At 35.0% G+C, this 26,763-nt stretch overlaps 1 protein-coding gene across 4 annotated transcripts in view; it reads right to left on the bottom strand.

The window, feature by feature from the left end:
- The window catches only part of Aff4 (ALF transcription elongation factor 4), a 90,217-nt gene that overhangs the window by 51,821 nt on the left and 11,633 nt on the right, over window positions 1-26,763 (bottom strand). For 2 of the 4 annotated variants that reach the window (XM_077801745.1, XM_026400112.2), the window contains exons 2-5: window positions 9,525-9,651; window positions 6,112-6,894; window positions 4,274-4,318; window positions 638-724 (exon numbers count right to left, since the gene is read on the bottom strand). In XM_077801745.1, the coding sequence (XP_077657871.1) occupies window positions 638-724; window positions 4,274-4,318; window positions 6,112-6,894; window positions 9,525-9,647 (1,038 nt within the window). In that variant the 5' untranslated portion in view covers window positions 9,648-9,651. Of the gene's footprint in view, window positions 1-637; window positions 725-4,273; window positions 4,319-6,111; window positions 6,895-9,524; window positions 9,652-10,044; window positions 10,128-26,763 lie in introns of all 4 variants that reach the window. The other 2 variants (XM_077801746.1, XM_026400114.2) reach the window with 2 other exon arrangements.

The following is a 26,763-nucleotide window of genomic DNA, read 5'->3' as shown; positions in this document are numbered from 1 at the left end:
ATGGGGGAAAGACTATTATTATAGGTCTTGGTCAAATTTTTCACATATTGAATGTATTTTTATATTATTTGTGTAAGCATAAATTAATGTTAAAAATTAATCTAGTTTTAGATGGGCTTGGAATTGTTGTTTGAGGACCATTTTTTAAAAAAGTTTTTTTAGTTTTGTTTTTAATTGCTGACAGACCTTTATTTTATTTATTTATTTATATGTGGTGCTGAGAATTGAACCAAGTGGCTCACGCAGACACAGCCCCAGCCCGAGGACCTTTTTCCATATATGTAAGTATACTTGCTATGTTCTATGGAAAAGGGCTCCTCAGTCAACAGTTTGAGAAGCCCTTATCACCTGTGGCCTATAATACCACAATAGTTTGCAATAGATATTGATGCCTTTTAAGTTTTTTCCCTCATATTATCTACTAAGTTTTCTTAAGTACCTTTCAATTCAAATGATCTCAATTCCATTACCATGTTGAAATTTCTCTATGGCAAATTGTCACTATCTGAACTTACCTATTTAGTCACTTATTTACTATCTCCCACTAGAGTGAGAATGACAATTGTGAACTCATATAACTTTAATTGAGCCACTTATGCTTTTCTTACATTATCAAAGATATACTTTATTTACTTACCTTAGTTGGAAAAGGAAATTTGGAAGGTTCTGTTTTGCATGGTGTATGAATAGCCGTTAGAGGGGGAGGCCATGAATGCGTCATCTCCTGAAACGTAATTATTACAGTTTGTTTTCAACCAGATCAAGGATAAAAACCTATACAGCTAAAAAACCAGATTTGTACTTATACATACTGGTTTCATGAATGCTCCTCCAAAATTATACATATTTAGTCAATAAGTACTAATGAAGCACAACTGTGTGCAAGTCACTATGAGGCTAATAATATGAAGGTAAGTAATAAATTCTCCCTGGCTTCAAGGAGTTTACAGTTATGATGATGAAATCTCAATAGAAAGCAGCCTGTAATCAAATACAAGGCACATAATAAAACACTACTAAATAAGAGTTTGTTGTGGGAATGGGAGGAAGAGGATAATGATAAGAAAAACAGCTAATATTTATTGTGTACCTTTAAGGGACCAGACACTGTGCTAAGTGTTTTACATATCTGTTACTCATTTAATACTCACAAAGCCATTATGAGGTAGATACCATTATTATCCTATCTCTATTTAGGATGACACTAAAGCACAAAGGTTGCTTATTCAAGGTTACACACTTAGTAAGTAATGGACACAGAATTACTCCTTAGGAAGCTTGACTACAGAGCCCATGTGCTGATAGGAAAATTTGGTCAGGTGAGAAAATCAGAAGGGAGATTTCAAAAGCACATGAGGAGGAAAACAGACACGCAAGACCCTAAGTCTGATTTCATTCACTGCTTTCTCTCTAATCATGCCAAATATGTCCAAGTGGGGTTTAGATTAGATCACAATTAGTATGTTAGAGAAGCAAGTGGGAGAGAAATATCAAACTTAAATAAGAAAGGAGTGTTTTATTTCTGGCATTTAGTTCAAAGTAAGTCATCAGGTAAATTAAAGGTAGTACAATAATACTTAAGAATTTATCCAACAGCTAAGCTGTAACCATAGTTGTATAAAGATAAAAATTTCTAGGCCCCACACTTAAAAGAGAGATTGTTAAATATACGTATCCAAAGTGACTAGATAGATTAGCCAACATCCACACAATGAAATACCAAGCAGACACTAAAATGAGAGATTTAACCACTGATATGAAATGAAGTCCACAGTATACTGTTAGTGACAAACACAAATCATAATCCTATGTAAATGTTTATACATTTTAAAAAATGTATGAAAGGACAGTTAACCCTGGCTGCCCTTGCACAGAAGAATGACAAGAAGGGGGAAGAGACAAGGGTATGATACAGTGTCTACTTGAACCTCTTAAAAAGTCACCTGCACATAATTTTTTTTTATGTTTTTACGATGCTTATTATTTCCTACATCCAGCTCTAGAATGTCAGCTCAAAAGGTACAACTATCATTATAACCACTGTATCTCCAGTGCTTGACACATAATAGGTAGTAAATTAGCATGCTTTGAATTAAAACCTCAATTTTTTTCCAATAAATACACATACTTCTAGAATAAAATTTTTCCTTAAGTTCATAATGAGATTCATACAAATCAAGTGGAAATAAAAAATATGAAGGAAACTTGAACCTGAAGTTCCTTGCACACCGAAGACAGGGAAGGGGAAACAAATTCATGTCCCTCAGGTTTTTAGCATTGGCATTTAGTATCTCAATTACTAAAACACTCCCTATTGAAACCTATTTAACTATCATCAAGTGACTAAGCACCTATTACACACAGGGCCATGTGGCAAGCCCCATATATGTAAAATGTAGAATAAATATTGATCAGTAACATCAAAGAAATAATTAGATACAAAAAAAATCTCCAGGTATTAAAATTCCATGCATTGTTGAGACACTGGAAAAAAAATGTTAAGATTCAAAGGAAAGAGTTATTACTGTGGTCTGATCTAGTAGGAAGAAGGATTTCATAGGGATTCTAAGGAAAAAGAGGATCTATATACTAACGAGGAAGAAGGAGAAGCACATTCCAAAAAAGGCTTACTTTAAGGAAGTAAAAGAGCAAGAAAGTTTGATTTAGGGAAACCAGTTTGTCAAAAGTACTTCATTAGTACTAGGAGAGGTTAGGACTAGCCCATGGAAGGCCTGGAATGTTAAGTTTGAACATAATTATTTCTATGAGTCTTTCAGAACCAATGAAAATTCTAAGGAAAAAAAAATAAATTATAAAGACCAGGAAATGAAGTAAAGAATCTGGAAGCAATGCAGAAGACAGATAAATAGATGAGAGTGTGAGAATGTTACCAATTACTGAAGCTCAAGGTGGCAGAAACAGAAGGAAAGGAATGGGTATGTTCAAGGAAATTTCAAAGTCTATACCTAGTTTTGGGATTAAATTTAAAGAAAGGAAGAAGCTAGAGATAACCAGGATTCTACATGTAGAAGCATGAAAGAATCTAGGGAAGTCCATAAGTACAAGTTTAGACATTTTGAGACTGAAGCAGCAAAGAGAAATTAAAATGTAGCCCTGTCAAGAAGTAATTAAAGGACATAAATCAAAACCCAAAGACGACCAAAGCAGGAAAGAAAGACTGAATAGCTGTCTAACGAAGCCAAGGATGTTAGAAAAGGTAGGTAAAAGTGCAGGAAGAGAAGAGTCTAGAAGAATGCATCCATACTTAGAAGATAAGAAAAGATACAAGGCTTCCTAAAAGGCAGATAAAGAAAGGGAAGGAAGATGAACGGGAAATTTAAATAATTAAGTATAACAGAAGTCAAGGAAAGAAGAGGGTAAAGAAAATAAGAACTTAAAAAAAAGAAAAAGAAAAAGAAAAAGAAAAAAAAAGAGAAAAAAAAATAAAAAAAAAAGAAAAAAAAAAGAAAAAGAAAAAAAAAATAAATAAAAAAAAGGAAAAAAAAGAAAATAAGAACTTAATTTAAGTCTTTGGATGAAAGAAAAAAATGACAACTTGGGAGATTATAATAACTAAAAGAAGAAATGGGAGAGAAGATGGTAGGAACAACCAACACAGGCAGTCTCCAAAGTATCCACAGTAAAATGCAAAAAATAAAAAACAAAAAATACTAGTAACATGTGACTGACAGTTTTCTCCTATGAGCAAAAAACAGTCATTGTCACTTACTTAATTCAACAGAATTTCTTTTTCCAACCAAAAAATGTATTTTATTTGGTCATGTGCAGATTTTAAATTTATTCAGCAAACATTTACAATGTACAGTACTCAGAAGATGCTTTTTATCAAAGGATTTGACAAGTATGTTCAGATGAATTACAAAGCAAGCTATTTTCAACATGTGAATGGCCTGATTGATAAAAATATTGAGTTTTTTTAACATTTCAAATTATTAACTGATAATAACCCTGAGAAAATGTAGCTATATTTGGTTTCTTCTTCATCTTTTCAAGGCAGACTGAGAATATAATTTGTTTTACTGAAAAACAAAGCCAACTCTTTGAAGGAAAACAGAAAACAAACCATGTGATTGAGAACCTAAGTATAAGCAGAATAGAGTCAAGTATTTATGATGGACATAATCAAGTTACACATATAAGCAATCTGTTCCTTCTGATCCTTGGTGAAACCTAGGTAGAAGGAAGTAGAGGGGGGAAGAATATCATAATCACGTAAAAGAATTAAATGATTAAAAAAAAAAAAAAAACTTACTTTAAGAATTTCATCCACACAGCTCACATCACCAGAAGCTGATGCCTTCAGAAGGAAAAAAAAAAAATTAGATTTGAAGTAATATATTACTAGACTTTTAGTATTTACTGCAGATTTTAAATCATTAGACATTACATAAAATTTAAAGAAATATTTATGAGGGCTGGGGATGTGGCTAAAGCAATAGCGCGCTCACCTGACATGCGTGCAGCCCGGGTTCGATCCTCAGTACCTCATACAAACAAAGATGTTGTGTCTGCCGATAACTAAAAATAAAATATTAAAAAATTCTCTCTCTTTCTGTCTTTAAAAAAAAAAGAAATATTTATGATCCTACTACTTTAAATCAAAATACTTAGAATCTTTAGACTAATGTCATAATTCAAATTTTTTTTTAAAGAGAGAGAGAAATTTTTAATATTTATTTTGTTTTTTAGTTTTCAGCAGACACAACATCTTAGTTTGTATGTGGTGCTGAGGATCGAACCCCAGGCTGCATGCATGCCAGGTGGGCACGCTACCGCTTGAGCCACATCCCCACCCCCTAATTCAAATTTTTTAAGCACTAGAAAATTTTAGCTATATAGTCTGGGGAACTTTATAGTTTTTCAAAGATTTTTTAAATTTTGTATTTATTATACTTTAAATAATTTAAATAATTCTTAAAATGAAATTTTTAAAATGAATTTTTTAGGTGAGCAGCTTATCCAGAATTTAAAAGCTCAATAATATACAAAATAATCATAATACTGAGATATTATTTGTGCCTTACTCTCAGGCACAAAGAGGAATTAAAGAGTTGAACTTAAGTCTAACTCTAAGGATGATGCTGTTTGAAGAAAGAATAAATTACCACTTTACAGTTCTCTGAAGAGGAATAATTAGGTGACAAATGAAACTAACATTCATTTTCTCAAGGCCACAGGAAAGACTAAATGTTCTCAAAACTGTTTTATGTATCCCTGACTCTTCCCACCACTATTTTGATCTATGAGCTAAGATTTTTGACTACTGACATTATTTTTTTAAATTTTTTTATTACAAAAACTACATTTTAAAAATAAAATTTCAGCCAAGCATGGTGGCACATGCCTATAAAACCAGCGACTTGGGAGACTGAGGCAGGAAGATCACAGGTTCAAAGCCAGCCTCAGCAAAAGCAAGGCACTAAGCACTCAGTGAGACACTAACTCTAAATATAAAAATACAAAATAGGGCTGAGGATGTGGCTCAGAGGTTGAGTGCCCCTGAGTTCAATCCCTAGTACAAAAATAAATACATAAATAAATAAAAATAAAATTCCAGCTATTTCATAATGAATACTCACTTCTTTGGTATTATTATTAGTAGTAGTAGTAGCAGTAGTAGTAGTAGTATTCTAAACATCATGTTTTGGTATGCAGAATGATAGCATCCAAACTACATATTCCCACTGCAATGGACCTAGAAGTCCAACCATTTACCACCATGAACCACAGCCTGAGTTATCACTAAAAAATAGAGATTTTTTTTTTTAATACAAAAGAAAACAGGGTATATTCCATAAACTCAAAAGCAAGAAATCTAAGGTACTAATGGATAATGTTTTCATTCTATAACTGACTTGACATCTTAATATTTGAAATGACACTTTCTGTAGTTCCCAAGAGGGTAAGCTCATAGCTTTATGGATCCATTTGGGAGTCAACACATAAGCCTTTCCTTAATCCTACTTCCATCCCCATCTTTAAATATATTCCTTGCTACTCAGGTAAAAAGACAACTCAAGTTCACTCATTATTTCATAGTCAATTATTTCACATAGTAACAATATTCAAAGCTCCAAATATGTCACTTACATCCAGTGGTTGGGAAGGTATTTTCAGCTTGGTAAGATGTGCTTTGCTGCTGGGCTTCAGCTCAGTCATGCTGTTGCCATGGGATTGGCTGCTGTAGTGCTCAGAGGATAGCTTTGGTTCCATGGACTCCTGTCCATCCATGGGCCGCACATAGGCAGTGGGTTTCTGTAACATTGAACTGGACTTTGACATCAACGAAGGTGGGAAAGACTGATTTGAGTGCTGCCCACTTGAAAAAGGTACTCGGGAAGGAGAATCCCAGTTGGCATCTGGATCCCTAGGTGATTTGGAACGCTGATGTTCCTTGCTATGATGATCATTCCCATGAGACCTGGAATGACTAGAGCTTAATGAAGAAACAGCCTGGGGTTTTCCAGGGCTAGAAGATCGTGATTTGGAGTGTTCTGATCCATGCTGGCTTTTTTTCCGGCTACTGCTATATGAGTCACGGTCATGCCTCTGGCCAGTACTATTAGTGGCACTGCTACTACCTGCACTGGTCCTCTGGCTACTATGTCCACTCTGTAAGCCTGAGGACCGTTTTTGAGACTGAGAAGTGCTGGGTGCAGGTCCTACTGGAGTCCACTTGCTACTCTGATGAGAGCCTCCATGTCTCTGTTCAAAGAAATTTGGGTTTGATTTTTCATCTGCTGTCGGTGGTACAGTAGGCTTGGGAATTGCAACAAGCTTCGGTATTGATCTGTCTCCTATGAAATCCTTCATTTCATCGTAGTTTCCAAGCATACTCTGAATACGACTTGATAACTTATCTTCTTTGCTAGTCTGCAAAAAAAGTGTAAAATTAAATACACTATTAGCATAATCAGGAATAAAATATGCTTCTAAATTGACTTTCTAACCTTCAAGTAGAAAGGGGACTTTCAAAGGGAGACTTCACCTCACACCTTAGTTAACAAGTGCATAAATTTGATAGTGAAAAACAATGCATCAAAAACGTCTGAAAATGACCATGTTAAATACAAATATCCTATTGGACATTCAGTAATACACAGAATACTGGACTGGGGATATTGCTCAGTGGTAGAAAACTTGCCCAGCATACATAAGGGCCTGGGTTCAATCCCCAACACCACACACACACACACACAAAAAAAAAAAGAGGGGTGGTAAAAAAATTTATAAAAGTTAACATTCATTTTTTAGTAGTCTGAGAAAACATCATATTTCTTATAATTCAATGTTATATAGTTAGGAGCAGAAACCAAAATTTACAGAAACAAGTATTTTTTGAAAAATTTTTAATTCGGGCTGGGTCTGTAGCTCAGTGGCAGAGCACTTGCTTCGTATGTATGAGGCACTAGGTTCAATCCTTAGCACCACATAAAAATTACAAATAAAATAAAAGCATGCTGTCCTCCTACAACTACAAAATTTTTTTAAAGATTAATTCCTTCTGTTACTGTGACTTATCAGTTAATAAAAGTCATTTAAGGGGCTAGGGTTGTGGCTCAGTGGTACAGTGCTAGCCTAGCATGCATGAGGCACTAGGTTCAATCCTTAGGACCACATAAAATTTTTTTAAAAATAAAGATATTGTGTCCACCTAAAAAACTTTTAAAAAAAGATCATTTAAGCATAGAAACTCCAATGATGAAGCTTTAAATTCTGGCTATTAACTGACCAATAAATAATCCAATTTATAAAGTCAATACTTTAAAATTTCAAAGAATTATTCTTCGGTAGTAATAAGGTCCAAGATACCTATAAGCTTTAGTACTTTTTTCACATCCATATATATTGAAGAAAATTAACTGGTTATATTAAAAAGAAATCAAGACTGAACCACTTCTATTTATTTGGAGACTGGCAAATATCAGTAATGACTTTAGATTGCTTGAAAAATCTGACCCTATTAATAAACAAGAGAGGTAGATAAACAACTACTTACAGACATTGGGATCAGAAAACAAATCCAATTCTTCATAGTATAATTACAAAATAAATGGTAGTATGATTCAAAAATTTTGAAGAAAACTCTTAATTTTTTCAATAGACCTCTAATTTAATCCCCGACCCCAAATCCCTAAACTAGGTTTGTATTACACTCATATAAATAACATCAGTATGACTTTAAATTGGAAAAATCCTTAAAAGCTCTGGATAAAAAGCTTAACAAAGTATATAAATGGTTTGAATAAACACCAAATATTACAGGGGTAAACCAAAGATATGTTATTACTTTTAATATTTCATCAGGAAAAAAGTCCAACACTCAATCTCATAATCTACCACTATAATAATACTGCAATTACACATAACATAAGCCTTTAAAATGCAAGTTCAGTCAGGCACAGTAGCAGTTTATAATCCCAGTGACTTGGGGGGCTGAGACAGGAGGAACGAAAGTTCAAGGCCAGACTCAGCAACTCTTGAGACCCTTGGTAACTTAGTAAAACCTTATTTCAAAATAAAAAAGAGCTGGGGGTATAGCTCAGTGGTAAAGCCACCCATGGGTTAAAGTCCTAGTATCAGCCCCTTCCAAAAAAAAATGTTGAAAGGAAATCCAAAGTCAAAGCAAATGTTAAAGAGACATCCATCATCACTAAAGTCATACTAGAGTCATCAGAAGTGCTAATATTCAGTATTCTTTGTAATCTCAAATCAAGCACAGTATGACAGTAATAAAAATTGACTTAATTTATTGAACACCTCTGACAACATGCTTTTATACAAGTCAGATAGTTAATTAAGCATTAGGTATAATCAAAGAAAAAAAATCAGAGAATTTTACAATAACAGAAAAAGAACCAAACTGATATTGAGGACAGAATTTATTCAAACACACAATCAATGAAATTTAGTAAACTAAGTAAGTAAATAATAAGAAATAGGGAGAGAAAAAAAGCATCTATGAAAATCATCTTTGACAAAGGAACTAGTAGACACAATACAGTTGATTAAAAAAATTTTAACTCAAGGCTCAAAGGGTAAAATGCTTGCCCATGGTCAGCTGTCTGGCCACAAATATAGAGATAAACGTTTGAGCCAATTCACACCACATTTTTTAAAAAAAATATTTTTCAGTTAGAAATAAACCAAATACCTTAATTTTACTTATTCATTTTATGTGATGCTGAAGATTGAACCCAGTGCCTCACATGTGCAAGGCAAGTGCTCTACCACTGAGCCACAACCCCAGCCCTCACACATTTTTAAGAGTACAGGATAGTGAATTCTTCAAGCTATGATAATTATTTTGTGTAATTTATGCAATACACTATACGTAAAAAACTTATTTAAAAAAAGTGTGTTCTATTTAGAAGAAAAGGAAAAAATGTACAATGGTATTCACAATAGTAATTATTTTTTAATACAAACACTCGAGTTTAAAACATTTTAAATGCAAAAATGTTATATAAAGGGGGAAAAAAACATTCAAAAGGATAACTTACAACTTTGTATGGTTCAGCAAAGAGAGGAGAGCTAGGTGGGAAGGCGTCTTCACCCTGCTGAATTTCCTGATTCCGCCTTTCCCGTTCTTTCATACGCAGCACATTCCGGTCTTCACGGTTCATGTTGCTATGAAGAAAAACACAATTTTTACATCACAAAAACAAAAGCAAAAATTAAATTTTCTGAACTGATTTTGTAAGTCGAACAAGAATCAGAGATTCCCTATTGACTTTCAAGTAATAACAGGGATGAATACTGAAGTTGGATTTTGGCAATGGTTTTTATCAAGAAATACCAAGTGTCTTCCACGCTATCCAGAGAAAAAAACACTAGTCCAGTATATTAGAACCCATGCCCTCCATCAAAAAAGAAAACAAAACACTTAATTTTATCAATTGTGGATGTGTGTGTGTGTGTGGATGTGTGTGTGTGTGTGGATGTGTTTGTGGTCCTAAAAGTTGAACCCATCTACCACCGCCTCCCCCCAGGGTTCAGTTCTTTTCTCTACTTTGCATCTACCTTATCTTGATTTCTTTCTGTCCCAAACACAGCTTCCTTGGGGTCCATCCTTATGGCAGTTTGTTGCTGTTGTTCTAGATTCCCTAAAAAACGACATTTCTGCTCTAAATATATTAGTATTTCAAGTAACACCTCAAAAAACGACAAAACTGAGGGCTTTCATTGACAGAATCTAATATTAACTTTGTTAATAACTATAATGGAAAATTGTATTGGAAAAGTTCTTTAAGATGGTGGAAAAAATGGGAGCGTCATTTCTACAATCCTGGCAGTATACTGTATTTACAATAGAAGAAACCAAGGAAAATGGCTTATTTATAGCAGTAGGGATTTTGGTTAAATAGACAATGATGAAAAAGACTGTCAAAACCTGAGATGAGGGGAAAGAAAGGGAGGAGGGAGAGGAGGGAGGAGGAGAAGGGACATGAGGGTGAAGAGGAAGAGAAAGAAGATGACGACAACCTGTTGCATGTCTAGCCTACAATTTTAAACCAAATCAGAAAATTAAAGGCAATCAAGACTGAGGGAAACTAAAATTATAAAATCAGAATGGCCAGCAGAACCAATATACCCTTGAGGATTTTTATTAGTCATTAGAGCATGAAGACAAACAGCCAAAAATAAAACTTCCTGATTTGTACAATTTAGACTCATACAAGAGAAGCAATTCTATGTCAAAGAGAAAGAATGTTCTAAGTATTTCAATTTGTATTCAAGTTGTTTCTTATTTGAATAATATTCTAATAAGAATATAAGCTATTACAAGATATAGAACTACTATATGATTTCTTTGATTTTCCTAATCTTTAGAACCTTACAGAACCAGTAAGTAGTACTGAATCTTTAATAACATAAAACATCAACATTTAAGTATTCAGAGAATAAAAGCAAAGAACATATTATCCTTCAGTATATCTGGACCAACTATTACAGCTTATAACATCTATTTTTTATTTTTTAATTCAGTTTATATCATTAACAATCAAATTTCAATTAGGCCTCTTTCACTATGGTGCACTCAAGATACAAAGTTATTGGGCCGGGATTATGGCTCAGTGGTAGAGTGCTTGCCCAAGCATGCGTGAGGCACCAGGTTTGATCCCCGACACCACATAAAAAAATAAACAAATAAAATAAAGGTGTCCAGGGCTGGAGTTCTGGCTCAGTGGTAGGGCACTTGCCTCAAATGTGTGAGGCCCTGGGTTCGATCCTCAGCACCACATAAAAAATAAATAAATAGATAGATAGATAGATAAGCAAAGGTATTGTGTCCATCTACAAATATATATACATGTATGTATACACATACATATATTTAAAAACAGTGTCCATCTATAACTAAATTTTTTTTTAAATGCTACAAAGTTATTTAGAGTCTAAAGGGCGTGTTAACTATCACTTTCCTTAAATTTCCTAAATTCAAATACTGACAAATCAAATGTAAGTATATTTTAGTGGTAGAACAAGCACTTAGCATATACCAGGCCCTGGGTTGAATTATCACCATCACAAAAAAAAAAAAAATCAGAAAACTTCTTAAATATTAAATATGATTTAATATTACATAATTGAACAGCGCTAAAATAATCCTTCAAGAAATATTTGTATAAGCTGGGTGCAATAGTAAGCACCCATAGTACTAGTTATTTTGGAGGTTAAGGCAGGAGGTTGGCTTAAGCCTAAGAGTTCAGGGACAGCCTGGGCAATTCAGTCAAATCCCATCTTAAAAAAAAAAAAAAAAAAAAAAAGAGGGATACTGCATTTTTGTTGTAAAAATAGATGTGATTCCCTGAATAAAACTCCTTCTGCAATTTAACACCAAAGAAAATGTTTTCTTTTTTGAAGCAATGAAGTCATGGAACTGAATACTCCATCTTTTTTTTTTAAGTTGCTGATAGACCTTTATTTTATTTATTTATATGCGGTGCTGAGAATCGAACCCAGTGGCTCACACATGCCAGGCAAGTGCACTACCACTGAGCCCGAGCCCCAGCCCAAATATTCCATCTTTTAATAAGACTGCCAGTAAACTGATTGCTTATAAGAATAAATACCCCGGAATAGATTTTACTATTTCTTTTCTGACTTATTTTTTGTATATAATTTATGAATTCCATATTTTCCTCCTCTGTCTCTGAACATCAGTATCTCTGCCTAAAATAAATTTTAAAAAATAAAGTTTGCTTCCACATGAATAATTCTAGTAATCTCAACTCTAGATTACTAGAAAAGGGGCTGGGGATATGGCTCAAGCGGTAGTGCGCTCACCTGGGATGCGGGTGGCGCTGGGTTCGATCCTTAGCACCACATACAAATAAAGATGTTGTGTCCGCTGAAAACTAAAAAATAAATATTAAAAAAAATTCTCTCTCTCTCTCTCTCTCAAAAAAAATTAAAAAGATTACTAGAAAAGTATAGCTCTGCTTTGGTGGCAAAACTATTTTATAGATATCCCACAGGACACTTGCAATTATTGTACAGAAATAGGTTCAATTAAAATCAGCACACTGTTACATCATAACAAAATCTGTGGAACTAGCTTTTTGTTTTTGTTTTTGCTTTTTGGTGGTGGTTCTAGAGACAGAATTAAAGGTCTCACATGCTAGGCAAGTGCTCTCTCACTAAGCTACATCCTCATTCCAAGATTAAATATTTTTATTACTTAACTTAAATTGTTTTAAGTACTTACACAAAGTATTTATGTTAAAAGGATACATTAATTATAAACAATACTCTATGAAGAGAAAAAAATTCAAAGAACTCTTCAACTTTTTTTAGTAGGTTTGGTGCTGATAATGATAATGGTGTAGCAATGAAACTTCTACAATTGAGCAAATGAACAGTAAATTGAGTTTAGAGGAATCACAGATCTTACTATTAGAAAAGAGAGAAATAAATAGAATAAGGAGGAAAAAGAACACTGGGATAGTAGCATTATGAACTTGTAGGTTTAAAATAACATATATAGGGCTGGGACTATAGCTCAGTAGCAGAGCACTTGCCTACCATATTGTGAGGCAGTGGGTTCAATCCTTAGCACCAAATAAAAATAAATAAAGACATTCTGCCCACCTATAACTACAAGAAATTTTTCAAAAAAATAAATAAAATAATATATATACACACACACACACGTATGGTATGTATGTATGTATCTCGCTGGCTCTATCCATTTGTGTACATACACACACACCACATACATACATACATACACACATACATACACGTATGTATGTAGACATATACATATGTGTGTGTGTATACACACACATGCACACACACACTTATTGCTCTATCCATTGGAAAAGTATAAATACAGTGATATCCAACAGAAAGGAGAAACCCGCACACCTGCATTTTGATTTCTAACATTAGTCTCCACTAAAAAGAAAGAGAACTTCTTAGAGAAATAGCAGGTACCGGGCTACAGCAGGGAAGGTAATACTCAAAAACAGGTTAGAGGCATACAAAAGGGCACAGGAATCAGCCTGAAGGGGCTCTTGCTGGTCTTAAAAAACATTTCTATATCAAGCCTGGTGTGGTGCATTCACCTGGAATACCAGCAGCTCGGGTGGCTAAGGAAGGAGGATTGGGTGGCTAAGTAAGGAGGATTGCGGGTTAAAAGCCAGCCTCAGCAACTTAGCGAGACATTTAGCAACTCTGTGAGACCCTGTCTCTAAAATAAAAAAAAAAAAAAGGGCTGGGAATGTGGCTCAGTGGTTCAGTACCCTTGGGTTCAATCCTCAAGTACAAAAAAAAAAAAAAAAAAATTCCACATCAAAATGAAGAATGAAAAGAACTGAAAAATAAAAGAATCCCTGACTACCCAACTATAGTAAAATAAAAATTAAAAAAAGAAATACCCTTTTTATGAAATAACAAATGTAGACGAAATAAAAGGATTAGAAAGTCACTGTTAGCAGTCACTGTAGCAATAACTGAAGCAAGAATCATCAATGATGGCATCAAAAACCCATTGAATGAAAAATTTGGGGAAATAGGACATTTAGTATCACCTCATAGACAATTAATTATAAAGAGAAAAGAAATCTTTAAAATAGAGAAATACAGTAAACACTAAATTAACCAAGAGATGAAATATTAATATGGGAGAAACTTACATTATGTATCTCCTAAAGTGATGCACTAAAGACACATCAACACATAGGTAACCTACAAATAAACCTAATTTGAGGAACCTTCTGCAAAACTAGCCTGAATTCTTAAAAAATAACAATATCATGATATTAAAAAAGAAAGGGGGATGAAGATTACTTCTCCATTAAAAAATAATTAAAACCTACATATAATATATGACCTCTCATTTCCAAAATTCTTGATTTTGCATGAGGATGCTTCTCAAGGACATTACTGGGAAACTTGGGGGAAATATGAATATGGACAGTATTTCAGATATCTTATCAATGTTTCTTAACTATGTTAACCACATTTGATTATGCAAGAGCTTGTCCTTGACTCTTAGCATATACATACTGAGCAAACAGGTGACACATCATGTTCGCAACTCTCAAATGGTTCAGACTGTCCAAATATATATATATATATAGTATATTTAAGTGTGGTGGGGGGAGGTGAAAGAGGAAAAGGAGAAGGAGGAACAGAGCTGCAGCAATTACAATAAAGCAATTAAAACTGGTCCTCCTGGGTAAAGAGTAGATGGATATTCATTATACTTTCCTTATCGAGTTTGAAAGTTTTTGAAATAAAAAGTGGGAGGAAAAAGATGATAAAAGTCTATGAATTAGAACACCAGAGGTCTTTATAGAATTTTTCTTTCTCGGGATTTACTATTACTCTACCCCTTCCCCTCAGGCCTAAACAATTTCTCTCATGCTTAAGCTGAACTACCCTTATCCTGCCCTTCCAAATTCACAATGATCATCCAATTTTCCTCAATTCCTCCTCTGAATCATTATTTACTACACTTGAGAAAGTTACACTGCAATACCATGCCTGGCTAGGAGACACACCATTACCAAAAATCAATTTCCTTGGGCTAAATGAGCATCCCCCCAACTTTTTCTAAAGCAAGATTCAATATTTATTACTTATTTACTTAGTAAATATGTCATAGCATCTACTAAAATCCTGAAAGACCAGTAAACAGAAAGTACTAGGGAGAGAACACAAACAAAAATACTTTGCTACACCAAACAATTAAATTTACTATAAAGGGCTGGGGTTGTAGCTCAGTGGAAGAGCACTTGCCTAGCATGTGTGAGGCACTGGGTTCGATCTTCAGCACCACATAAAAAATAAATAAATAAAATAAAGGTACAGTGTCCATCTACAACTAAAAAATATTTTTTAAATATTTTTTAGATGTATGGACCTTTATTTTATTCATTTATTTATATGTGGTGCTGGGAATTGAACCCAGTGCCTCACATGTGCTAGGCAAACACTCTGCCACTGAGCCACATCTTCAGCCCCTAAAAAAATTTTTTTTTAAAAAATTATCATAAAGCCATCACTGTTATCAAAATAGCATGATAGTGCCCAGAAATTAACACTGATCAGTAAAACAAAATAGAGATCAAAAATAAATTCAAAGACACATGGAATTTTGGTAGTTAACAAATCTAACTGAATGTGAAAATTATTTCACTTAATAAAAACAATAACTAAGAGTTAAGTACTTTTTTAATGTGCCAAGGATAAAAAAATAATGAAGGCAGATTTCAAACCCAACCAGAAAAAAAAAAAACAGATGAATTATTCAGTTGAGCAGCCTCACTGACAGTATATCCCACAGAATTAAAAACATGGATTATTTACTATAGCATGGTTTTACTGGAAGAATAGCTGAAAATAACTGAAAGCCCAATCAAACAGGAAGAGTCAAATAAACTATGGTCCATCCATATAATAAACTATCAACTTTTAAAAGAAATGAGGCAGATTTTGTCAATTATCTTGAAGGAATTTCCATACTTTCATTTGAGAAAAAGTAGATGCAGTCTTACACACACACACACACACACCGTACCATAATGTGAATGATCCATCTCTGAGAAAAAATTTTTTTTAAAATGGCCAAAAGCCATTGTGCACATGCACACACACACACACACACACATTCCACATGCAGCAGTGCATCTGATTCTAAGAGCTAAGATAAGAGGAAAAAAAGAACTATATTTATTCAACTTAATTTAACCAATCCCTTATAATTTATTCAACTGTTCACTTTTCTTTTGGCTAATGCTATAATTAAAACTGTTCAAACCAGGTGTGATGGCACATGCCTGTAATTCCAGCTACTTAGGAAGCTGAGGTGGGAGGATCACAAATTTGAGGCCAGCCTCAGTAATTTAGCAAGACTTTGCCTCAAAATTAAAAAAAAAAAAAAAGAAGAAGAAGAAGAAGAAGAAGTAGTAAAAAATAAAACTTTACAGGCTGGGGCTGGGGCTGGGGCTCAGCAGTAGTGCACCTGCTTGGCATGTGTGAGGCACTAGGTTCGATTCCAAGCACCGCATATAAATAAATAAAATAAAGGTCTATAAACAGCTAAAAAAATTTTTTTAAATAAATAAAACTTCATTTTTTTTCTCTTGGCTAACACTAGAATTAGAATCATCACAAACAAAACTTACAAAAAAACACACACACAGGGGCTGGGGATGTGGCTCAAGTGGTAGCGCGCTCGCCTGGCATGCGTGCGGCCCGGGTTCGATCCTCAGCACCACATACCAAAGATGTTGTGTCCGCCGAGAACTAAAAAATAAATATTAAAAACTCTCTCTCTCTCTCTCTCCTCTCTTACTCTCTCTAAAAAAAAAAACAAAAAAAAACACACACACACACACACACAGGTTCTAATGAAAGTTACAGAAACAGAAATAGATAAAAGCTCATTATTTTTTTAAATATTACCAAAATTATAAATCATAAATTACATATATATGTAATTTATATATATATATATATATATATATATATATATATATATTTAGTTGTAGATGGACACAATACCTTTATTTGCTTATTTTTATGTGGTGCCAGGGATGGAATCCAGTGCTTGACGTTAGGCAATCGCTCTACTACTGAGCCCACATCCCCGGCCCCTAATTATTTATTTAGAGTAAATAAATCTATATTTATCTATATCATCTATTTTATCTATAAAAATATATAAATCTATATTTATCTATATCCTCTATTTTATCTATAAAATAGAGGATATAGATAAGAATCAGATAGAGCTGGGGATATAGCTCAGTTGGTAGAGTGCTTGCCTCACATGTACAAAGCCCTGAGTTCAATCCCCAGCACCACCCCCACAAAAAAAAAAAAAAAAAAAAAAATCAGATACACAAATAACTCAAAATTCTCAGGAGGGAAGCACAAGAAAATTGAAACCTGAATATCCAGTTTTCCTACACAGAAAGTAGACTGTCTCCTGACATAGATAAACCTTTCTTGGTCCTCAGTAAACGTTTTGGCTACTCTTACAAATGTAAATAAAGAGAACCCTCCTCTCTCCACCTACACATTTTTAAAAAGAAATATATATCTCAATTGTCCAGTTTTTCCCATTATACAATTAATTCTTGCTGTATGTTCAAAAACTACTGAGAAAAGTATAGTAGTGTGTGCCAGTCCCAAGTCCCAGGGACCCAGCAGGATCACTAGAGCCCAAGAGTTTCTGGCCAACCTAGGCAATGTAGCTAGATCCTATCTCAAAAAACAAACACAAACAAACAAACAAACTCTACTATGGTTAAAAATAAAGCAGAAAAAAGGATCAAATTTTCGCTCCCTCCAAATAAACTATTAACAACGTGAAGAGAAATATAATCATGCACGTTTTTGTATAGTTTCTATTTTTGTTTCTGTTTTGACAAAGGTTTTCAATATATTATTGCCCAGGCCCATCCAGAATTCCTGAGCTCAAGTGATCCTTCTTCTGCCTTGGCTTCCTCAATACCTGGGTCTACAGGTATGCGCCAGTGCACTTGGCTCACATGTTTTAAATGTTGTAGATTATTTCACATATTAAGTCTTATTTCATTTAATAAACAACAAAAATTCCTCACTGGGCTGGGAATGTGGCTCAGGCGGTAGCGCGCTCATCTGGCATGCGTGTGGCCCGGGTTGGATCCTCAGCACCACATACCAACAAAGATGTTGTGTCCGCCGAGAACTAAAAATAATATTAAAAATTCATATTCTCTCTCTCTCTCTCTCTCTGTCTCTGTCTCTCTCTCTCTCTCTCTCTCTCCTCTCTCACTCTCTTTAAAAAAAAAAAATCCTCACTGATACACATAATGCTCCTCTCATACTTTTAATGACCGTTAGTATATATTTAACCAGATACCACCTCATAGATAATTGGGTTGTATCCAGAATCTAGTAATACAAATACCATAATGAACGCCCATAAGAGCACACTCTATTTTACCTTGGGATAAATTCCTATATGTGGAATTGCTGAGTCAAGAGTATATGTTATACCATTTTATCAGTGAATTAACCATCCCACTAACAGGGTTTAAAATTGCCCTTTAACCATATCATTTTCAATGGAAGTATAATGAGCCTTTAAATTGTACCAAAGGAGGGAGGTATAAAAAAAAAAAAAAAACTAGTGTCATCTGCTTATTTCATTTATTCAACAAATATATGAGCTTAACTAGAATTGCTGGGCACCTGCCAGGAGATAAGATAAAATGACAAATGACACACAGAAGTTTCTTAACTTTACAAGAGTCAACTGCATTCCACTGAATTTCTCTGATAAGAGGTTTGAGGGCATTAGCCTTTCCACATGTGACCTAGCTGTTTGTATTTCTTCTTTTGTGAATCATCTATTCACGTTGTCTGTCCATGAAAAATGAAAGTGATAACTATGCTTTTCCAACTTGTATCTCAACTGAGAAAACACAACATAAGATTTAGATTAAACACTATATTAAACTGTGTATCCTAACTCTACTGATTTTTAAGTCCCCTCAGGGGCCTCCTTGTCCTCCAGGCTTACTCCCAAACTCTACCCTCAGGCCATTCCGAAACTTTCTTCAATCTCTGCATATTAAGATAACAAACCTCCCTGCAGTTGTCATAAAGTGTCAATACTTTCTCCAAGCCTCTTATTTGTTTCTGAATATTTTCTTTCCCTTCATCTAGATTTACACCTGTTTAGTCCCTGGAGTTGTCCATTTTTTATTTCTGTGAGGTATCTATAAAATCTTAGTAAATAAATTTAAATTTCTATACTACAGACTCTGTGCTATCTATATCTTTGTTTCTGTTATCTAACCAGGTAGAGTGCCTTATCTGAAGTGTTTCAGATACTGGAATTTTTCCAGTTTTGGAATCTTTACATAGACTTTGCCAGGTGAACATTCCTAATCTGAAAAACTAAAATGCTCCAAAATCCAAACACTATCCCAATCCATATCAGATTTCAGATTAGAAATACTTTTTTTTTTTTAAGAGAGAGTGAGGAGAGAGAGAGAGAAAGAGAATTTTAACATTTTATTTCTTAGTTTTCGGCAGACACAACATCTTTGTTGGTATGTGGTGCTGAGGATCGAACCCGGGCCGCGTGCATGCTAGACGGGCGCGCTACCGCTTGAGCCACATCCCCAGCCCCCAGACTAGAAATACTTAATCTGTATCCTAAGAAACTCAAATTGAGTCTTACTATAAACAACATGGGATTTAGGTACTAAAGGAAGGAAAGGGCTGGCTTTGGCAGGCAGCCTCCACAACCTAGGTCACTTTTAACAAGATTCCCATTAGATGCTTGAAACCAGGTAGTACATGAACCCTACATACACAGTTTTTCCCACAAATACAAATCCATGATAAAAATTTAATTCAGAAGGCTGAGGACCTAGCTCAGTTGGTAGAGTGATTGCCTTGCATGCACAAGGCCCTGGGTTCGATCCCAAGCACCTCAAAAGAAAAAAAATTTAATTCATAAATTAGGTACAGTAAGAGAGTGACAATAATAGCTAATAATAAAAGAGGGCTGGGGTTATGGCTCAGCAGTAGAGTGCTTGCCTTGCATGTGCAAGGCCCTTGGTTCGATCCTCAGCATCACTTAAATAAATAAACAGTTATTGTGTATAATTACCAATGAATGAGAATATCAAGGCAAACCTTAGTTTTGAAAACTTAGTGAGACCCTATCTCAAAATTTTAAAAAATTTTAAAAGTCACATGATATGAAAAATAAATAAATAAGTACCAGAATGTAGCTTAGTGGTAGAGTACCACTGCATTCAATTCTAGCTCAATGTTTTCTAGTGCAACATGTTACAACAAATTTAATGCTTTTTCCATCTTAACTAAGCCCCTTTCATGCACTCTGACAGTAAGTTTGGCACTTAGAGATGTAATAACAAAAGTAACAAATTTCTTTTCCTTCTTCACAATTTTTCAGATTTGTTCTTACCATAGATCTTGAGAACTTTTACATTTTACTTCAAGGAACCACTTAATGGCTAACAATATAGAGCCATTAATAAGTAAACTAAGGGTTGCTTGAACACAAACACTGTAATACCACAACAGTTGATCTGATAACTGAGACAGTCTAAGTGACAAACAGGAGGGTAGCATATACAATGTAGATATGCTAGACAATGGGATGATTCATGTCCCACCTCAAATGGAGCAGGAAGGTGTGATTTCACAATAATATTAAAAAGACTATTCAATTTAAAGTGAATAAATTATTTCCAGAATTTTATTTAATATTTTCATATCCTAATCAACCACAGGTAACTAACTGAGGGTTGAATGCAGGTAACTGAAAGCATGGAAAACAAATCCACAGATAAGGGGAAACTGAGTGTTATAATTCTCATCCATCTTCTACTAGCAACTCCATCCTAGTCAAACTGCATTTACAAATTAGGAAGAGAGGAGGGAGGGAGGAAGGAAGGAAGGAAGGAAGGAAGGGAGGAAGGAAGGGAGGAAGGGAGGAAGGGAGGGAGGGAGGAAGGAAGGAAGGAAGGAAGGAAGGAAGGAAGGGAGGGAGGGAGGGAGGGAGGGAGGGAAAGAAAGGGAAAGGAAAGGAAAGGAAAGGAAAAGAAAGGAAAGGAAAGGAAAGGAAAGGAAAGGAAAGGAAAGGAAAGGAAAGGAAAGGGAAAAGGAAAAGGAAAAGGAAAAGGAAAAGGAAAAGGAAAGGAAAGGGAAGGAAAGGGAAGGGGAAAGGAAAAAGGAAAGGAAAGGAAGAAAAGAAAAGAAAAGAAAAAAAGAAAAGAAAAGAAAAGAAAGAATTAAGTATTAATCTCAGCCAGGAATGGTGGTGCATGCCTGTAATCCCAGTGATTTGGGAGGCCAAATTTAAAGCCAGCCTCAGCAATTTAGCAAGTTCCTAAGCAAAAATCTGTCAAATTTTAAATTTCTTTCAATCACTCAACAAACTAGGAAAAAAACTTCTCCAATCTAATAAGGGGCATTTACAAAAAACCCACAGCTCACATCACATTTGATGGTAAGGGTAAATAGTTTCCCTGAAGATCAAGATGCCTGTTTTTATTGCTTCTATTCAAAACTGTACTGGAGAGGTTCCTGCGAGAGGAATTAGGCAAGAAAAAGAAATTAAAAGGCATCCATACTCGAAAGCAAGAAGTAAAATAATGATCATGTATGTTGAAAAATCCAAAGAATCCACTAAAAATCTATCAGAGTTAATTATCAAGTTCAGCAGGTTGAAGAAAAGAGGGTCAACAACACAAAAAATCTTCTGCATTTTTATACAGCAGCAATAAACAAACCAAAAATGAAATTCCACTTATGTGAAAAACAATTTCACTTGTAATATCATCAAAAGGAATAAAATACTTAGGAATAAATTTATTGATAAGTATTTTATTGCAAACTACAAAATACTGTACAAACTACAAAACATTATTCGAAGAAATGAAAGGAACACCTAAACAAAATGGAAAGTCAGCCTATGTTCATGGACTGAAAGATTTACTGTTAAGAGGCAATAACTCACCAAAGTGATCCACAAATGCAACCATAATCTCTATAAACATCCCAGCTGGCTGGGCACAATGGTGCACACCTGTAACCCCAACAGTTTGGAAGGCTGAGGCAGGAGGATCAGGAGTTCAAAGCCAGCCTCAGCAAAATTGAAGCAATAAGCAACTCAGTAAGACCCTGTCTCTAAACAAAATACAAAATGTGGCTGGGGATGTGGCTTACTGGTTGAATGCCCCTGAGTTCAATTCCTGGTCCCCAAAAATAGAAAATCCCAGCTGACTCTTCATAGAAACTGACAAGCTGATCTTAAAATTCATAGGTATTCTGGATCAAAATACCAAGACTAGCCAAAATAATCTTGCACAACAACAAACTTGGAAAACTGCACACTTTCCAATTTCAAAATGTACAACAAACATATAGGTCAATAAAATATTTCAAAAAGATTACTAACATACAGAATTGATTTTCCACAACACAAGAGTGCTACTAAACAATTTTAAAATGAGCAAAGAACTTGAATAAACATGTTTTATTTATTTATTTATTTGTTTATTTATTTATTTATTTGCAGTGCTGGTGACAGAGTCCAGGACCCACAGCATGCTAAGGCAAGCACTCTACCAAAGAGCTATATCCCCAGGCTGATGTGAATTAATATTCCTTCAAAGAAAATATACAAATAGCCAAAATAAACATATGAAAAGATGCTCAATTCATTAGTCACTAGGAAAATACAAATCAAAAACCACAGTGAGATACTTCACACCCATTAAGACACTTATTTATTTTTTAAAAAAAAAAATCTAGCTGGGCTGGCGCAGCAGTTTGGGAAAGAGGATCACAGTGGACTCACTGGCACACGCCTGTAATCCTGGCAGCTTAGGAGGCTGAGGCAGGAGGATCTCAAGTTCAAAGCCAGCCTCAGCAAAAGCAAAGCACTAAGCAACTCAATGAGACCTGTCTCTAAAATAAGTCTGGAAATGTAGCTCAGTGATTGAATGCCCCTGAGTTCAATCACCGGTACCAAATAAATACCAAAAATTTTAAAAAATAAAAAATAAATAAATCCAGAAAATAACAAGTGTTGGCAAAGTAGAGAAACTGAACATTTGTGTACTGCTGGTGGGAACACAGAAAACTGGTGGTTCCTTAAAAACTTTTAACATAGAATTACCATATGAAACAGCAATTTTAGGGGCTGGGGATGTGGCTCAAGCGGTAGCGCGCTCGCCTGGCATGCGTGTGGCCCGGGTTCGATCCTCAGCACCACATACCAACAAAGATGTTGTGTCCGCCGAGAACTAAAAAATAAATATTAAAAAAATTCTCTCTCTCTCTCTCTCTCTCTCTCTCCCACTCTCTCTCTCTCTCCCACTCTCTCTTTAAAAAAAAAAAAAAAAAAAAAAACAGCAATTTTACTCCCAGGCATATACCCCAAACAATCAAAAGTAAGGACTCAGATCCTATACACTAATGTTTGTATCAACATTATTCACAATGCTAAAAGATGGAAACAACCCCAGTGTTCATTAATAGATAAATGGTTAAGAAAAATATGGCATATACACATAATAGAATACTATTCGGTCATAAAAAGGAATGAAATACTGATACACTCAACAACATGAACAGTTCTTGAAAATACTAGGTTACGCCAAGTAAACTAGACACTAAAGGACACACTGTATAATTCCACTTAATACAGGCCTTGGAATGGGCAAATACATAGAAACAGAAGGAAGAACAGAGATAGGGGCAATGGGAAATAACAATATTGTGTACTATTTGTAAGAATTTGTTTTGTATGATAAAGAACCAAAAATAGGGGCTTGGGAGCTAGAGTTGTAGCTCAGCAGTAGAGCACTCGACTAGCACATGCAAGGCAATGGGTTTACTCCTCAGCACCACATAAAAATAAATAAATAAAATAAAGGTATTATGTCCAACTACAACTTAAAAATATATAGATTTTAAAAAAAGAATTAGGGGCTGGGGGGTGTGGTTTAGTGGCAGAATGCTTGCCTAGCATGTGTGAGGCAGGGGTTCAATCCTCAGTACCATATAAAGATAAACAAATAAAGATATTGTGTCCATCTACAACTAAAAAAAAAAGAACTAGAAATAGTGGGAATAATTGCACAAAATGCCACTGAATTGTACATGTAAAGTGACTAAAATGGCATATTTTATGCTATGTATATTTTACCATAATAAAAAAGTCAGCATAGTAAAAATAAAAATTTAAATAATGCATTTCAACTAATCAGAAACTCATCTTCTACAGTTTTTATAAACACTAGTATTAGTTTTAAGACTTTTTAAAATTTTAAGTTTTAAAATTTTTAAAATAGGTGCACAGAATCTATTACAATGTTTCTTTTTTCCCCCCTCAATTACTGTCTTATAAATTATCCTACTAGAAAATGGGGCCATTCCACTAACACACTATTTGAGTGATTTAAACTCCAGAAGTCAAAATGAGACTTGAGCCAAGATTTCAAGTTTTTTTTTTTTTAATATTTATTTTTTAGTTCTCGGCGGACACAACATCTTTGTTGGTATGTGGTGCTGAGGATCGAACCCAGGCCGCACGCATGCCAGGCGAGCGCGCTACCGCTTGAGCCACATCCCCAGCCCTCAAGTATTTTTAAACTCAGTATATTACAACTGCTACTCAATTATAACTTTTGCACAACACTGCATTAAAGCCTCATGAGTACAGGAACCCCTGTGTGCCTCATTTGTCAGGAGTTTTCTACCCATGAGAGCCTGAAGAGATCGAATCCTACAAGGGAGGAGAACAAAGGTTGCACACCTAGAGATCAAATGCAAATCAACAAAACATCAAGTTCCAAGATGATGTTTCATAGAGGGATTCTTCCCAAAAGTTAGTTAAGATATATACATATATATCATGACTAACATATATACCATGACTATGATGTGATATATATGATATATGTCTTATTTATTTATTTCCCCCATCCCCAGTGCTGGAGATCCAACTCAGGACTTCACACATGCTAGGCAAGCACTCTCCAACCATGCTACACTGCCAGTCCTTACTCTTCAGATTTAAAATAATGTAGTGAAAAATATGAAAGATAACAATTCCATATTGTTTTTGCTTTCTTAATCACAACATTTTTTATATTTATTTTTTAGTTGTAGTTGGACACAATACCTTTATTTTATTTATTTTTATGTGGTGCTGAGGATCAAACCCAGGGCCTCACACATGTTAGGCAAGTGTTCTACCACTGAGCCACAACCCCAGACTCATAATATATATATATATATTTTTTGTTGTTGTTGTTGTTGCTGGGGATTGAACCCAGGGGCACTTAACCACTGACCCATATACCAGCCCTTTTTTATATTTTATTTAGGGTCTCGCTGAGTTGCTTAGGCCCTTGTTAAACTAATGAGGCGACTTTGAACTTGAAATCCTCCTGCCTCAGCCTCCAGAGCTGCTGGGATTACAGGCATGTACCACACCATGTCACACTCTTAATCACATTTTATGTATCATCTGAATTTCACCATCCTGTTTCATAAACCACTCTCAACTAGGTCCTGCAAACTTCCCAGAAGTTGAACAATCTCTCTTGGTGAATGTTCCTTCCTATCCTGCAAAAGTATTTCATGGAGTCTTCTGACTTTCCGCAATCCTAAGTTCCATTCCACAAATGATCTTGACCAAGATAAAGAAAAGGAATATTAAAAATCAGAGACAGTCTTAAAATCAACCATCAACTCTCAAATCATCAGCATTTACACCTGTTCTTTCTTCCAGGTTACAAAGGAAAAAATATTTCTTCCTATCAAAGAACAATTATCATTGGGCAAAGTGGCACAGGCCTGAAATTCCAGAGACCTGGAAGGCTGAAGCAGGAAGATTGTGAGTATGGGGCCAGCATCAGCAATTTAGTGAGACCTGTCTCAGAATAAAAAAGGAGAAGGAAAGAAGGAAGGAATGAAAAAAGAGAGAGAGAGAAGTGGGGGTCCCATGAAAACAGAAGAGAGATCAGCAGAGTAGAAGGGGACTGAGGGGTAGGGAGGAGGCAGGGAAAAAGAGAAGAATGGGAAAATGAATCCAAACTTTCCTAGGTACATGTATGACTATACCACAGTGAATCTCACCTTTATGTGTTGACAAGATACTAAAAAAAAAATAAAAAATAAAAAATAAACAAAAGATGAGTAGAGTAAAAGAAAGGAAACAGGAGAAAAAGGAGGAGGGAAGGAAAATGGGATGAAAAAACAAAACAAAATAAAATGAGCCAGAGATGTACCCCAATGGTAGAGTGCCTGAACCCCAGTACCTCAAACAAAAACAACAACAATAAACCAAAATTATTCCCATTTTTCAATATAGCCTTCTCTCTGGCAAATTCAACTTGTCCCTCTTCAATTAACTCTTTGAATCCTTTCCACCAACATTCAAACATATTCTTCTGGAAAGAGACAGAGAGGAAGACAGGCAGGCAGACAGGCAGACAGGGAGCAAGCTAAGACCCTACATTCTATCCTCAGCATCAAAAAAAGTCCTATTGAGGGCTGGGGTTGTGGCTCAGTGGCAGAGTGCTTGCCTGGGATGTGTAAGGCACTGGGTTCGATCCTCAGCACCACATAAAAATAAATAAAGATATTGTGTCCAACTATAACTAAAAAATAAAAAAAAATTTAAAAAGCCCCATTGATCCCATATCTCTACCCTTTATCCTCTATTTTCCTTCAAAGAGG

Source organism: Urocitellus parryii, chromosome 1 (genome assembly GCF_045843805.1).
Source record: "Urocitellus parryii isolate mUroPar1 chromosome 1, mUroPar1.hap1, whole genome shotgun sequence".
Taxonomy (NCBI): Eukaryota; Metazoa; Chordata; class Mammalia; order Rodentia; family Sciuridae; genus Urocitellus; species Urocitellus parryii.
The sequence above is the reverse complement of the archived record's forward strand: the minus strand, read 5'-3'. Positions and strand labels throughout refer to the sequence as shown.